General features: G+C 33.8%; 1 protein-coding gene and 1 pseudogene across 1 annotated transcript; both read right to left on the bottom strand.

Moving 5' to 3' along the window:
• Positions 1–65: 65 nt before the first annotated feature.
• Positions 66–4,239, bottom strand: LOC111395041 (annotated as a pseudogene).
• A 3,433-nt stretch (positions 4,240–7,672) lies between these two features.
• Positions 7,673–15,404, bottom strand: LOC111395042 (apoptosis inhibitor 5-like protein API5). The gene is made up of 14 exons (XM_023021065.1): positions 15,316–15,404; positions 15,056–15,217; positions 13,717–13,816; positions 13,565–13,630; positions 12,135–12,247; positions 11,973–12,047; positions 11,547–11,804; positions 10,410–10,544; positions 9,586–9,672; positions 9,398–9,504; positions 8,667–8,781; positions 8,467–8,532; positions 8,153–8,256; positions 7,673–8,070 (listed from the first exon to the last, which is right to left on the bottom strand). Exons 1-14 carry the CDS (start codon positions 15,391–15,393, stop codon positions 7,869–7,871), a joined length of 1,668 nt encoding a protein of 555 aa, XP_022876833.1. The 5' UTR covers positions 15,394–15,404; the 3' UTR covers positions 7,673–7,868.
• Between the last annotated feature and the right edge of the window lie 258 nt (positions 15,405–15,662).

Raw genomic sequence — 15,662 nt, forward strand, 5'->3', positions numbered from 1 at the left:
ACTCAAGAATACAAGATAGGTTAAACCAATGAGACAATAAATACAATTAAAAGTTATCCTGACAGCATACATCCCAACACAAAAATCTCATAATTACATAATCCAATTATAAGCCTCCAACATTTACTTTCTTAAACCTAAATACAAAACAAACAGTGAATGTAACAAATTCTAAACAGGCAGCATGGAGCCAAAAGTTCTTATTTCTCCTTTTACCTTTCTTGATATCATTTCCTGAGAATGAAACCCTACCCAACTCAAGTGGCAATACTATTAAATCATGGAACAGAACATGTTAGATTAGAAAGAAAGATAGACACATCACGTGATCTTATAGAACATGCAGGTTAGAAGGTGGCTGTGGTGGTGCTTCCGCGGTGGCTTTATCTCCTATCTTCTTTATGTTTTGCTCATGATATATTTTTCTCAATATTTCAATCTCCTTCTTCAATGCTTCCTGATGGTTTGTCATTAATATATTCAGTTTTTTAGGTTAAAGTAGAAAGTAAGTATAAAACTGTATAAAACTACTTATCATCCCGGTTGCCACACAGGGCCGATGATGAATTAGAGTGGGGATAAAAGCACTATTCAATGAGGAATTAATATCAAAATGATTTGTAAGAAAAAAAGTAACATTTACAGACATGTTTGAAGGGAAGAATAAGTTTAAGTAACTTTTAAGCTAGCCTAACTTGCCGGTGATTTCTTTATGTCCAAGTTAAGTAATTTCAAAATATATCAATTGTCACTATATAGGATATTTTTTCCCTAATTAAGACAGAAATATTGAGCACCAAAAGTGTAAGAACATTGAAATTACATGTGAAAACAAAGATGTTCAACATTCAATTCATCAGAATTGTACATTTCTTCTCTATAAATAAGATGGATCAACATGAGATTAGAGCAAGTAAATGTTATGTATTTCACCATGACTTGAAAAACACATAACCTTTAATTATCAGAAATTTCATAATCTGTCGGAATCCAATTTGCAAAAAAAACAAGAAAAGAAAAGTAATAATTGTTGAGAAATTAATGGCAATGGAGAAGAAAATTATAGAAGTATATCAACGAAGACTAGAACACGAAATTAATCTCGCTGTCCTCAAATGTTATTTGCCTCATTTCCAATGCTTTTTAAGGATTTCTGGCAAATAGTTTGTAGGATTAAACGAGCATTGATAAGAAAAACACCAAAAAGCAAAGGTGTATCTTCATAATGAACAAGTGAAAAATGGAAAGATTATGTGATAAATTTTCTCAATATTGAAAGTATAATTTGGAGATAAATTTCAATGGAACTCAATGAATTTTCTTGAACTTGGATCACCTATTTATAGGCCTCCCATGAAACGGTGCAAGAAACAAGTGAAAAGTAACCAAATTTGAATTAAAAAAGGGTCAAAAAACTAACAGTTTGTTTTTTGATAATCATGCAACCGCATGGGCTATAGGCAGTCCTCCCATTCTCGAGAGGGCCTCATGCGACCGCATGGGCTTAATCCATGCGGTTGCATGGTTAAGCCATTTTTTTTCTTGATTTTGAACAACAAATAAATAAATTTCTACAATAATTAATTCGCAGTTATAGCCCATACCATCTTTGAAAATTTTATCTTGAGTCAATGCTGCAATCCACTACTTAAGAGCACTATTATCAACATTGAGAAGCTGCCTTTGATGATCCAAGAATGCAACACTGGGTGACAAAGATAATACTTCACTCTGCATTAATTCAATAATTAGCACTGCACAAAAGTGAAATAAAGTATAGAGTACGATTATAAATCATTTTTAACTTATTTTTATTTTTTAATATTGTCGAGTACGAATATAAATTAAAGAAAAGCATGCATACCTGCAACGTTGTTACACTTTTTTCAAGCTCAGAAATGTATTGTAATTTCCTCACTCTTGATCTTTGATCTGATTGACGATTGGCTAAATTTCTAGTAATTAACATGAATAAATTAGGAAAAAATAAAATAAATTTCTGCATTTGCATTAAAGTAATAATGTTGGATTGAGTTATGCCAAAATTAAGAGAGAGAAATTGACACATTGGACAGACCAAAAACATCCTCAATTCCAAGAGTAGAAAATGTAGTTTTTGGTAAATTTTCCTCAACCATAATATTCCTCCGTCTCAATTATATAGTTGAGTTTCATTTTTTTCTTGTCTCAAATATATAAGATTGTTTCCTAATTTAAAATATTTTGTTTTGTTCCTTTACTAATATATCTTTATTCAATTTTCCACATTTAATATGTCAACTTCATGAAATCATCCAAAAAACACACATTTCCCATTTTTTGGAAACAGAGAACAACTCTCATTTTTTCTTTTTCAAATTAAATAATTCAAATTATTTACTAATTTCAAGAATGATTTACTACAAATCTATATAATTGGGATAGAGGGAGTACGAAAGTTTGAGCAATCTGCAAAATATATTACAGATAACAATTTTACCTTTTGATCCTCTTTGGATCAGCAATGGTATCCCCAGAAGCACCATCAAAAGATTTGGCAGGAGGTTGCGTTTCCACTAATGATTTGCACGAACTATTCACCTCACCAGGCTCATTCTTTGGCTGCACACGGTGGCACTCCGTTTTAAGACTTGAAATTCCATCTTAAAATGTTACCCTTATTAAGAGGAGTGGTCCAAGATCTATTTAAGTTGATCAATATTTCGGTATTTAATCGATGTGAGATCTATTCCCTTAACACGCCCCCGCAAAATGGTGGCTCTTTTTGATCAGACCAATCTTGAAATTCGTGTGCTCATTTTTTAGACTTAATCGGATCGAATAGCTCATTGGAATTTAATGGACTCTGATACCATGTTAAGATTTGAAGTCCATCTTAATAAGGTCAACCTTGTTAAGAGGAGTGGCCCAAATTCTATTTAAGTTGGTTAATATTTCGGTATTTAACCAATGTGAAATTTATTTCCTTAACATGCCCCGCAAGATGGTAGCTCTTTTTGAGCAGATTAATCTTGAAATCTGTATGCTCATTTGTTAAGAATTGAGGTCCATCTTAATAAGGTCAACCTTATTAAGTGAAGAAGTCCAAGATCTTTATAAATTGATATTTATTTCGATATTAAACCGATGTGAGATAACACATCTCTTAATAGGTCCCCTCAAGATGGTGGCTCATTTAAGCAGACTAATCTTGAAATTCATGGGTGGCTTTGATACCATGTTAAAGTTTGGGGTTCATCGTAATAAGGTCAACCTTATTAAGTGAAAAAGTTTAATCCTTTATAAATTGATATTTATTTTCATCATCATTTGATGTGGGATATAATGACTTAACAGGCCCCCTCAAGATGGTGGCTCACTTGATCACACCAATCTTGAAATTCATGGATTGTCTTTGATACCATGTTAAGACTTAGGGTTCATCTTAATAAAGTTGACATTATTAAGATGGATTTCAAATCTTAACATGGTATCAGAGCCCAATAAGTTCCAACGAGTTATTCGATCCGATTAAGCCTAAAAAATGAGCACACAGATTTCAAGATTAATTTGCTAAAAAAGAGCTACCATCTTGTAGGGGTATGTTAAGGGAATAAATCCCACATCAGTTAAATACCGAAATCTTGACCAATTTAAATAGATTTTGGGTCACTCATCTTAACAAGGTTGACCTTATTAAGATGGACTCCAAATCTTAATATGGTATTAGAGTCCATTAAATTCCAACGAGAGATTCGATCCGATTATTAGTCTGAAAAATGAACACACGGATTTTAAGATTAGTTTGCTCAAAAAGAGCCACGATCTTACGGGGGCAATTAAATACTGAAATATTGATCAACTTAAATAGATTTTAGGCCACTACTCTTAACAAGGTTGATCTTTATAAGATGGACCTCAAATCTTAACACTCCGCCTCCACCTCCACCTCCACCCCACGTCTACCTCTGCCACCGTTTTTTTCTCAATGTTTTCACCATTTTGCTCAGATGGCGACAAAGGATTAGTCGATGACCTCGTCATTGGCCCCGTATCCGCCATATAATCGGAAAACATGTCTCTCAACTGCTCATCATCCATTCTCTCAAAACAATTATTATTACCCAACTCTTTGATGAATGGCAGCACTTCCACAAACGTGACAGGGTCACTCGTCGTCCTCTGGTGCATTCTCCACCGCATCGCGTAGTAGTCGAGGAATTCATCAACCCATGAATTTTGCTGAGTATGAAGTGGCATCATTTAAAATGAAAATGAAGGCCAATTGTGTGCCATGGATGAGACTTTTGGTGGTAATTGCTCCATGCAATAACAACCCTCAAATCTTCTTGAACTAACCTTTTTTTTCCTTTTTTTTTTCTTTTTTTTTTTTTTCCGAATTTCACCCTACAATCTTTTTCCACATATGTAAATATGTTCAAAATCCTTTACATTTTGAAACAGTTACCTTTATTAGTCAAAATTAGAAAATAGCATCTCAAAACCCTTTACATTTTGAAATAAATTTTTTTTCATTGGATACGCTAAACAAGACTCGAACTCAGATCAAACTTGATACTTACTTCTTGAGCTAGGCCTTGATCTCATTCTTGAACGAACAAACTATAACTAACTCAATTATACCTAAACCAACCTTAGATATCAAAATCAAGAAAATCTTGAACGATGAATTTCTTAGACAAAAATTGAATTAAGTGTGTGTATGGTATCATCAAGATTGAAGGGCAGTGTTCTTATTTTTAAGGCCCAGGAGTTTTGAAGGGAAGCGGGTGGGGTGGGCGTGGTGGGTCTCATTGGATGGATGATCAGGACAGCTAGCTACAGCTGTTCGAGAAGAGGGGTCATCTAAATCCAACGTTTTCATTGAGAAAGTAACAGTAGTTTAATAACTGGGGAATCAAAGATTCATTTTTTTTAGGGTTAGATCCCGTGCATTACATCCATTAGAGTTAATGTGTACTAGTTCATTATTCACCATTAAGATGAACATATCCTTTGAAGGATCATTGATCATCGCCGACCTTTTTCTTCGTTTTTGTGTCGGGGTGAGAAAATTTCTAGTATAGAACTTAGTACTTTCAATCACCATTTATGGTCCATTTGACTGCAAATATAGAATTTGGGTGGAAAGAAAATAAATTTCAAAGAATTAAATTGCTTAGAAATTGTTTTCCTAGGAATTGTAAATAATTATGTTTGATTGGTATAAATTTTCACTTAGAAAATGTTGAAATAAAAGTATTTTTTAGTGTTCGTTTGACTTTATTTTGCATGAAAATTGTCAATAAAAAAAGAATTTATTGGTATTGGGGATGAAATTTGTTTCCATTGCCAAAAAAAAAAATCATTTATCTTTTGGTATTCGTTTGACTTTATTTTACATGAAAATTGTCAATTAAAGAGAAATATTTATTTACAATAATTCTTAGAATTTGTTTTCACTGCCAAATAGCAAGAATTGGAATAATTCCAATTTAAGGATTTGATGGAAAATGCTAATGTGAACAAGAAAGGTGGAATTCGTTTTCCATGGAAAATTTCACATATCAAACACTACAAAAGTTGGAAAATCCATGGAAAATGTGAGGCTATCAAACACACCCTTAATTGATATTGACATGTTTATAAATCAGGACAGAAAGTATCAAGTACCTATACTTTGAGTGTGCTAGAAATTTTTTTCAGGCCAGACGCGTTCTTGATCAAGTCGATTGTGACGTACTTTCTTTACAATCAATTCATCAAGTCTGTAAAGAATCATTTTTCAGAACCAAAACAATAGAAAGCTTATAGACTGGACATGAATAAACAAGATTAACGTAATGCATTAAGGTGTATATGTACAAGAAGAATTGTCAGAATGTAATATAGAGATAGGTAGCACGCATTCATTGAACCTCAAACAAAAAACAATTTCATCCCAACCAATGCTCAGACCCCACTTGTCTCCCTGACAAAATTCCCCATACATGGGGCTTAACTCCACATCATAGATAGGCTTCTTTCTTGGTAGCTTCTATGATTCATAACCAGTACGTACCATTTATGTTTTATTTTGTTAGTTATCTAAGTAGTTAAAAGACACTAATAATGATTAGTGAAAAGTTCAAAGTCTTGTGTCATCACGAAGATATCCCAATTACATTTATTATTGTTTTCATTTGCAAAATGGCTTGTCGACTTGAGCTATTTGTCATTATTAGTGTTCATCATGAATCTATTTGACAATAATTCCACAATCATATAAACTAGTAATCATCATCACTCTAGATAAATAACATTCTTTTTAAAAATGTTTAAATCTACATTAAACAGTTACGAATACCAAATATTTGTTGAGTTGCGTAAACATGCTTTCGAGCCTAAAGCAAATGTGAAGTTAAAAAGATTTGTATCACTCATTTGATTATACAAAGTATCTTTGATCGATATGCAATTATGGGTAACATATGGCGCCAAAGATGCATTCATGTGTAATGGAGGAAAAAGTGAGTTAATTGTTACAATGGTCACTGAATTTAGGTCCATATCTTTAATTGGCCACTAAACTTTAAAATGTCGAGTTTTGGTCACTAAACTTAAGTTTATGTCTTTGATTGGCCACTAGAGTTTAAAATGTTGAGTTTTGGCCACTGAACTTTGTAAAATGTAGAGTTTTGGTCAATAAACTTAGGTCCATGTCTTTGATTGCTCACTGAAATTTAAAATGTCGAGTTTTGACCACTGAACTTTGAAAAATGTTGTACATTATTTACTGAATCTTGAAAAATATTGTACATTATTCACTGAACTTTGAATAATGTTATACATTATTCAATGTAAATTCGATATTTTTCAAAAGTTAACAGTTATGCTAGTAAGTAACGTATGACATATTCCAAAGTTCAATGATCAAAATTCGACATTTTAAATTTCAATGAGCATTCTAAGACATGGATCTAAGTTCAGTAAGCAATCGAAGACATTAACCTAAGTTCAATGATCAAAACTTGACATTTTAAACATCAGTGACCAATCACAGAAATGAACCTAATTTCAGTAACCAAAACTTTACATTTTTCAAATTTCAGTAGCCAAAACTCAACATTTTAAACTTCAATGGCCAATCAAAGACATAGGCCTAAGTTCAATGACCATTGGAACAATTAACTCGAAAAAAGTCGGCTCTTGATCGAAGGTACTCCCTACAAGGATTCTAACCTAATTCCTTCAAAAGTACTCTCGCTCTTCAATCATAGTTACAACATTTCTAATGTCAATTACAATCCCCTAATAATCTAGCATCCGTGCAAGATTGGCTATAGCGTGAAAGTCTACTTAATTCATATCTGGTTTAAAATTAAAATTTTAATCTAAATCAAAGTCAAAAATTAATTTTAACCACATATTTCATAAAACCTATAACTCTTCAATCATACATTTCATTAACTTTTACCGAAATTTACTAAAAATTTTAATTTTAATCCCAGCTAGATAGGGGCTTAACCTAATTGGAAGAAAAAAGTGGCATTATTGGAGGTGGGACAAGACAAGGAGACCCCACTTGTTTTTTTTTTTTTTTTTTTTTTCCATTTAGTGATATGATTAAATTCCCCAAAAAGGGACGACCACGATCCCACCCATCCATCATTCCATGGGAAAAAAATATTAAGAAAAATAGAAGCAAACTCCATAAATTTGTAAAATTTCTTTAAATGAAAAGGCTTTCCAAGAAAAATAATATCTAATGAGAGAGCTAGTTAGAACTGAGAACTGATCGAATGCAAGTTACGAATGAACAGTACTAGGTGAGAAAATAAACTTAAAAGTTACAACAATCTCATGTGCATCAGTATATTCTGCGAATTATACAGTAAACGAGACCAGTTTTAGCGATAACTCCTTCCTCTACCACGACCCCACCATCCGCCACCTCTCCCACCAGTTCTTCCACCACCCCTTCCACCACCTCGGCCACCATTTAAACCTTCAAATGCCTTGTTAAGAAGTTGGTTTTGTACACCTCCCATTCCCCTACCCCTTTTGGATGCATTGGCGCCAGATAAATTAGTAGCAGCACTTCGTTTTTGACTGCAAAGGCAAACCGAGAATGTTAACACAGAAACCTGAATAGTAGCAATGGAAACTTCAGAAGGTGCTTTGTCTCAGTTACCCTGCAGCAGTGGTGCTTGATGGAGTTGACGATTTAGTTACTTCTTTCCATGACAAGCTAATTTTCTGATCCCCAATAAATGATGGCGTTTTTGCATGCAATGGCTGAATAGCAGATGCAAGAACAAAGAAGATTTGATAAGACTTGAAAAGATAAATTTCTTCATTATTTCATTCATACTCTAAATAAAATAACAATATAAATGAAACAAAATCTTTGAACTTAAAAAAACCAATAAAATATAGTCTAGCATAGAAACATATTTTTCTATAATGCATTACGAATAATTTTGAGCCATTAGCAAAAGAATTCACCTGAGCCATGGCCAGTATGTTGTTGCAGGTTCGAAGACCAGTTGTAGCATTCTGCTTCTGCTTCTTCTACAGGTTAAGGAAAAATATAAAAAGTGAGATCAATGCAAGCAGATGGACAAATCAACGTCCATTCTGCCTAATAATATGACACAGGAAAGTTGTTATGAGATGGCAAAAATAGTACTAGGAAGGGAACCCACAATGACATTTTTTTCTTCTTCTGTTTTAGCAGCTGCCATAGCTTTGTTGTGCTCAGCCATCCCTTGGGTCAGTTTCTTATTCATAGCCTTTGCTAAATCCTCCATAGTGCTCAATCTGTTTCATCGTAGATCCAAGTCAAGTTCAAGGTTAAAGTTCCTTTAAAAACGACAGTAGGAAAAATGGGGGAAGAAAGTAAAAGAAACCAACCATTTTGTTATTTTTGCTATGCTCATAACTATTTTCACCTGATTATAGAAAATGCATGCCTCGGGAACTAAGAGTTAAGCAAATAAGCCAGGGAACAAGAAAAAACTCTGTTCCAACTTGATCTAATAAATATAACCACGACCACAGAAATCTGAACACCAATGTAAAGCAGAATTTGAGGATGAAAAGCTTGAGCGCAGAAAACATAATTTACCACTTATCATTGCGTAGAATGATGACTAGTCAAAACTAATATTTAAGGCTACAGCCGATATCCTATAATTCCACAATATCTAAGACTGGTGTATTGTGGTGCCCAGACCCAACTATTACGCCTAAGGGTTCCAGGAGTCCATAGGTGGCTGAAAACAATTATGTTCTTCTCATTTCTATGCTATAACTTTAATCCAACAAAGCCCGGCAATTCTCTCTAAGCCTCAACAGTCTTTTACCGTATTTGTCCTACACACCAGAGCTGGGTCAAATTCACAAAATACAACTATGGAATTGGTGCATAGAGTACCTCTCTGTAAAGTCCTTGTATAAATCGGAAAAATCTTCTCCAAGTCTGTCTGAAGGCTGACCTGTGACAATCTTGTAGCCACACAGGCTATTTGTGGCATTTGGAGTCTAAATAAATCATAGAGATCCCAAGTCAACTTCGAAGCACATCAAGAATATACTGACAGGTAAAATTTATATCACATTTACCTTGTGAGCTAAATGGTGGAAAGAATACAGCAGACACTCAACAAATGCGAAGTTTATCTCTTCAAGCTTCCTTCTAACCATATATTTCTGTTAGATAAAAGCCAGAAAGGGAGTTTTGTGAGAGAATTCCGTAGATCAATCTAAAGATCATAACACATGGTATAATCAAGAGTCCAATTGTAGATTTAAGTAATTCATAGCCACCATGTAGGAGTGCAAATCATCAGTAGTCACCATGGGACATGCTGGTATAGCGCAAGATCAATGAGCTGTGTTGACTTAGTTAGGAAGTTTTGACAGCATTACATATGGAACAAGAATACTGTAAATTTGAAATGATTTTTTCATTCATTACCAAAAATTATATCCAAACATTAATGCCCAGTTAAAGAATAAGAGAGGATAAAATATGAGCATGTTCTGTAAATAGAAATGTCCGAGTGGCATTATTTTGTATGAGCAAAAAGGTTCTCTACAGTGTTGTGCGTATTTTTTTTTTGGTTGTGTGTGAGTGAGAGAGAGAGAGAGATGAATGCAGTCAAGGAAAGCAAAGAAATCATATGTTTGAAGAACAAAATGATTCACATATACAAATTAACAAGATGGAAGGCAATATAGAAGAAATAAAATCAAAACCAGTAAAAGCAAGAAGAATCATGCTGTGAAGAGAGAGGTTTATCAGTTTGATTTATCCCAATAATAGAATGTTTGAATAGATTAATACAATAACTGAAGAAAAAGGATCAGCAGAGAAGGAATTACAATTAATAATATGCAGGTAAAATGGAAAACAGCATCATTTCCATCTCCTTCCAAAGAAATACCTTTAAAAGTTGAACAATTGACGGAAGAATCTGTCTTGCGTCCTGTGGTCTTGCATAAAGTGAACATTCTGCAAGGTTCTTAAGCAGGTCTAATTTTTGCTCTTCAGGAAGCTGAAGGGGAAAGAGATTTAACATTCATCAGAAAACCGCAATATGAATTTTTCAATATGAAGCAGCAACATCACAAGAAGAAGCAAAATATGCTTCATTGACAAATTGCTATTTATGCAACTCAATCATTCTCAACTATGATGAATCGATACAGACACGTGTGTCCGACACAATACGTGTCAGATACGTCGACTCGTGATTTTTCAAAAAAGTAACGACACAACACGTAATCGACATTTTAATAAAATTCTTTAAAATTCTTCATTTATATGGTATAAATTTATTTTTATACTTATTATTGATTTTTCTTGTTGAAATCTTTTAAATATAAATACTTATTTGTTATTTACTAATAGTTTTGAGTTAAAAATATATAATAGCTATAGTAAGAAAGAAAAATGATTATTGTAAAAGGTCCGAAAAGTGTCGGTATCGACACGTGTTCGACTCGTGTCGGACACGGACACACTACCCTAGTTAGAGTGTTCGTGCGACAGAGATTCTCAAAATTGGTGTTAATTCAATTCAGACAGCAATGTCACAGTACAAATCAAATGTGTGTGTGTGAGAGAGAGAAAGAGACAGAGACAGAGAGAATTTAGAGCTATAGTCATTGCAGAAGGCTAATCTTAGTAGATCTTTGATGATGCAAGCATGATTCAACATAGTGGTGAAAAAAGATGCGTGAAGTCAACTCCAAATTTTGTAGAGTAGGTCTAACTAGTTGCTGCTGTTACAAAAAGAACCAGTGTTCTTTAAGGAAGGGTATAACAAAATTGGAGGCCAGTCGTTCAGCCAAAATTGAATTGACCTTTGAAATGGTTCATAAAATTACATCAAAGTGTACCCCCACCAGGAAAAAAATAAACATAAGACATTTCAAAGCAAATACATTTCACTAAAATTTTAATTGGAAAAAAGGTGATAACAATTCACTCTGCAAAGCAAGATCAGCAAAATATACGTGCTAGGGCAATTAAACAGTAATGAAGCAAGAATACTTGAACTTGAAAACTAGAATTATCTTTGAGAAAATGGGAGGTAAAAATAAAAGTCTACAAAAGCAGCAGTAACTAAACAGATAACAAAAGGCAAATAAATGCCCACTAGTAACATACTGGAAAAGGAACATACGTCAAACTGAGCATCAAGATCAGCCTGGCCTTCAATGATCTCAACAAGTTCTTCAACACGTTCCACAGGAGCCTTCTGTCCAAATAAGTTCAAGCTCTTTAAAAAGTCGATAAACATTTTAAATTCAACTGCTGTCACATCTTGCAAATTCTGCAACAGGAAAATGAGGGAGCCATCAAGCTGTCACTCAACAAGTGTTGAGCTTTTAGATCAGAAATGTATATATAAAGAAAAGTGATAGTCAACTAGGCAAAACGAATGAGCCATTAAAGAGAAAGAACATTAGAACTACGATTCTCCATATTAAACATGATATACCTGCTTTATCAAATTAGTTAAATGCCTCTCCATTTCGTCCTGTGGCTTTAGTAGCTCTCCCTTAAGAGGAAACACCTGCAAAATGTCCTCATTCACAATTCATGCATGCCATAAGAGCTCTTTGCAATGAAAAAATATCATAAAGATTAAGCATCCCTTTACCTTGTCTCTAATAAAACAGAGAACCTTTTCACGAATCGTCTCCCAAGTGCTAACATCATCAGCAGTTCGATCATCAGTGCTTCCAATGTGCTTAAATAAAGCTGTTAAGGAAGCTGCAGCAAACATACTGAACAGCTTCAGTCTACAAACATATGCACAAACCCAATGCGTAATGCAGTACTTAGTCTATATAGGAACGGTCTGCAATAGTTCAATGAAAATAAAATGATAGCAGGTTTTCTACAATAAGAATTCCACAGAAGTGCAGTATGGGCATTATACAAACCCATATCACGAACTACGATATAGATGCATTTTGGTATTTTTATTTCGGTTCCAGAGTGATCAAATGGCCTTACACCATTGTTCTCAATTTAGATTATGCAACTAGCTGGATTGACACAAGTGTTATGTTTACGGTCGATATTTCCATATAGAAGACATACAAGTCTTTCTACTTCATTTAAAAAAAAAGTACACTTTCCTCTTTATAAATGATACTGAGAATACATATCAAACTATTTTCCTTTCAATCAAATGAGAAATGAGTTCTCTAAAATCCCACAACTTTTTGGAGCACTCAAGAAACTTTTTTATTTTTATTTTTTTTGATAGGTAATCTAATATTTTATTAATCATGGATGATACACAGAAATTGTATTATCAATTTATACAAGACAGAAACAACATAAAATTGGACAACCCGTATATACGAGTAGAAGTCGCAACATTAAACCAAGTATACAGTGTCAAATAAAATAATTCTTTAATCTGCTCTATTGTCCATGTATGATCATGAAAACAACGGTTATTTTTCTCCCTCCACACACACCAAACAATACATCTTGGAATAAAGTCCCAAACAAGCTTGCTATTCTTATTACGAAAGAGACTTTTTTATTTAACAGCATAATCCTTAATAGAATGCTAAACAACCCATACATAATCTTGCTCTCTATATTCCATGACATCTATCTACTAATCAAGCCAATTTTCTGAACACCACTAATTATTCAAACCTTAGCATTCAAATTATCGCATCATTTTCAAAAACCAATAAACTTTAACATCATAAGACCATTATACACTGAAGTAAAAAAAAATCCATGTAAGGATCCTGTTTCCTTTTCAAGTATAGCTAGACAGAAAATTCTTACATTTGATGTTGCAAAATGTTAAAAACATTAAGCAGTATGTTTAAATCTTGTTCCATAACATATAAACAAGTGTGTTGATCCAGATTTCGTATTGGTAAAAATTTGGGGGCAAAACCTAAGTCTAGAATATTTTCTAAACCTACCAAATTTAGAAAATTGTGAAGTACGTTGAAGTTTGGAAAGCAGAAGCCTTCACTGATGCTCCCATAAAAAAGGAAAAAAAAAAAAAAATAGGTGGCATGAAAAAACTTTGCTACAACCACTGGAACTTACTTTTAACATCCTGCCGCAATAAAGATATAAGGGCTTTATGCACCGCGTCACGCTCCACGTTATCTCCTAAAATCACAAAGGATGTTATTTTTATCTAATCAAGTAACTTCAATTATTACAAATCAAAATGCAGATATCAAAATCTAAATTACCCGCTACAAGGAGCTGACCAAGGATGTCAACTATTTTAGCCAGATGTTCTGGAGTATCCTTGCAAAAAAGAGGAAGTCCACGTATAGCTTGTACTCGCACCTTTAACCATAAACAAACAGTTAGTAGACTTCCCTACTATGGATTAATTTATCATCACTATATATGTGAACATGCATCAACCCGCATTTTGAAAGCAGAGCCCAAGCTGTCAACCAACATGTACATCACCCAAAATTATATTGGCTAATCAACTTCTTTTGAATACAAAGAGAACTCTATTACATTCTGTGATATATCAACTAGGGGATTGCTAGAAGAAAGGCCATACAGTAAATGGCTCTGCTTTTAGGGTGCTTGTTTAATTTATGGTCATAAAATAAATGCTTGAGGCAGTAAAGAAAGGCTATATGATTTACTATTTACAGCCCATTAAATCAGATGCAGCATGCTTAACATTAAACTTATGCAGGAAACTCCTCTCCATCTCTCTAGCTAATGCGAAATAAACAAGGGCAAGCAATATTGTAGATTACATTCAAAACCAAAATGAGAAAAAAATAAATAAATAATAAAAAATAAAAAAAATCCAGCACACTCATGGCATGTTTGAAAGCACGGCATTAGGTTTATAAAATTGAACCTGCAATAAACAATTCAATTCAAAATTGAATGAAACATTTTTATAATTTCAATTATTAGTCCCCAGTTCCATCCCGGCAAGCATATCATCATTCTTTTTAAACATAAGCCATTTTCATTCACAAACTTCTCCGTTCATTTTCCACTCTTCTTCTGCGCAATTGCTAAAGCATTAGGTCTTACTATGGTTAGCTTGTCTCGGGGCGCGCTAGCCCATAGCACAACCCAATGGTGGAGTAGATGTGCTCAGAAAGGAAGAGTTTTGATACCAAGAGCTCTAAAAGAGAAAAAATAGAATATTTTACAGGTTAAGGGAAGGAATCATGTCTGACACCCGATTCAGTAGGAACGGATATGTCATAATACATAATAATGGAACTATTGAACCTTCCAGCTTTCACCTTTATGGAAGTAAATAAAAAATTTAAAAACAAAAAATTCGTGAAAGATAACATAATGAAGACCCAAACTCATTTTCTGCTCACTTGTATCAGATAATAACTTCAATCTATTCTACATATAAATTACTCTTGGTAAATAAACTAAACACGTAATAAGTCGAACATAAACCAATACCCCGAAATCCAAATAGTAAATAGCAGGCCAATTTAGTAAAAGAATTCCTCTTATGTAAATTTCATATTAGAGTATCAAGAAATACACAAATAAAACGCATTAAATGGAGAATAGATTCCTAACCCCAAGTTCCTCATCCTCGCACAGATACAAATGTTGGTCGAGAGCTTGCTCCGAGAGCTCAGGGAAGTACTTGAAAAACCTTGGTATCAGCTGCGCAGCCAATTGCTTCGCCTTCACGCTGCCATTTGCAGCCGCAATTATTCCCTCATAATCCCCCTTATTCTGCTCCCAAAATCGAACACGTCATAAAAAAGAAAAAGAAAAAAAAAACTTCTAAAAAGCGCAGAAACTCCTGAATCAGACAAAAAAAAATTACTGACTTGAGATTTGTCTTTGGCTTCGTTGAGTTTCTCTCCATACTCGTAAAGCTTCTCGATATCTCTCGAATCATCCGTCATTTCTATTGCAATTCAATTAATGTATATGAGGGGTAAAGAGTTTTAGGGCTTTCTGGAAACAAATTTGTGCCGAGAGGGAGATCGTATATTTGAAGGAAAGACCAGTCTTGAATTTTGAAGGGTTTTAGTTTTAACTTCTTCAATAGCGGTGTTTGCGAGTTTAGGAATTACGAGGCGTACCTATTTGCAAGGTGGATGGGCAAATTTCATGAGCTCGTATTAAATTTAATTTGTCTTGATTGAGTATACTATCGCCTTTAATTGTCTAT

The sequence above is a fragment of the Olea europaea genome, chromosome 6, assembly GCF_002742605.1.
Source record: "Olea europaea var. sylvestris chromosome 6, O_europaea_v1, whole genome shotgun sequence".
NCBI lineage: Eukaryota > Viridiplantae > Streptophyta > Magnoliopsida > Lamiales > Oleaceae > Olea > Olea europaea.

Excerpts from the sequence above, each read along its gene's own strand:
- LOC111395042 (XM_023021065.1), bottom strand. The coding sequence starts at position 15,393 with ATGACGGATGATTCGAGAGATATCGAGAAGCTTTACGAGTATGGAGAG. Across the intron at positions 15,218-15,315 it reads AAGCCAAAGACAAATCTCAA|AATAAGGGGGATTATGAGGG; the intron begins GTCAGTAATTTT and ends TTTTGGGAGCAG. Across the intron at positions 9,673-10,409 it reads CAATTGTTCAACTTTTAAAG|AAATATATGGTTAGAAGGAA; the intron begins GTATTTCTTTGG and ends TTTATCTAACAG.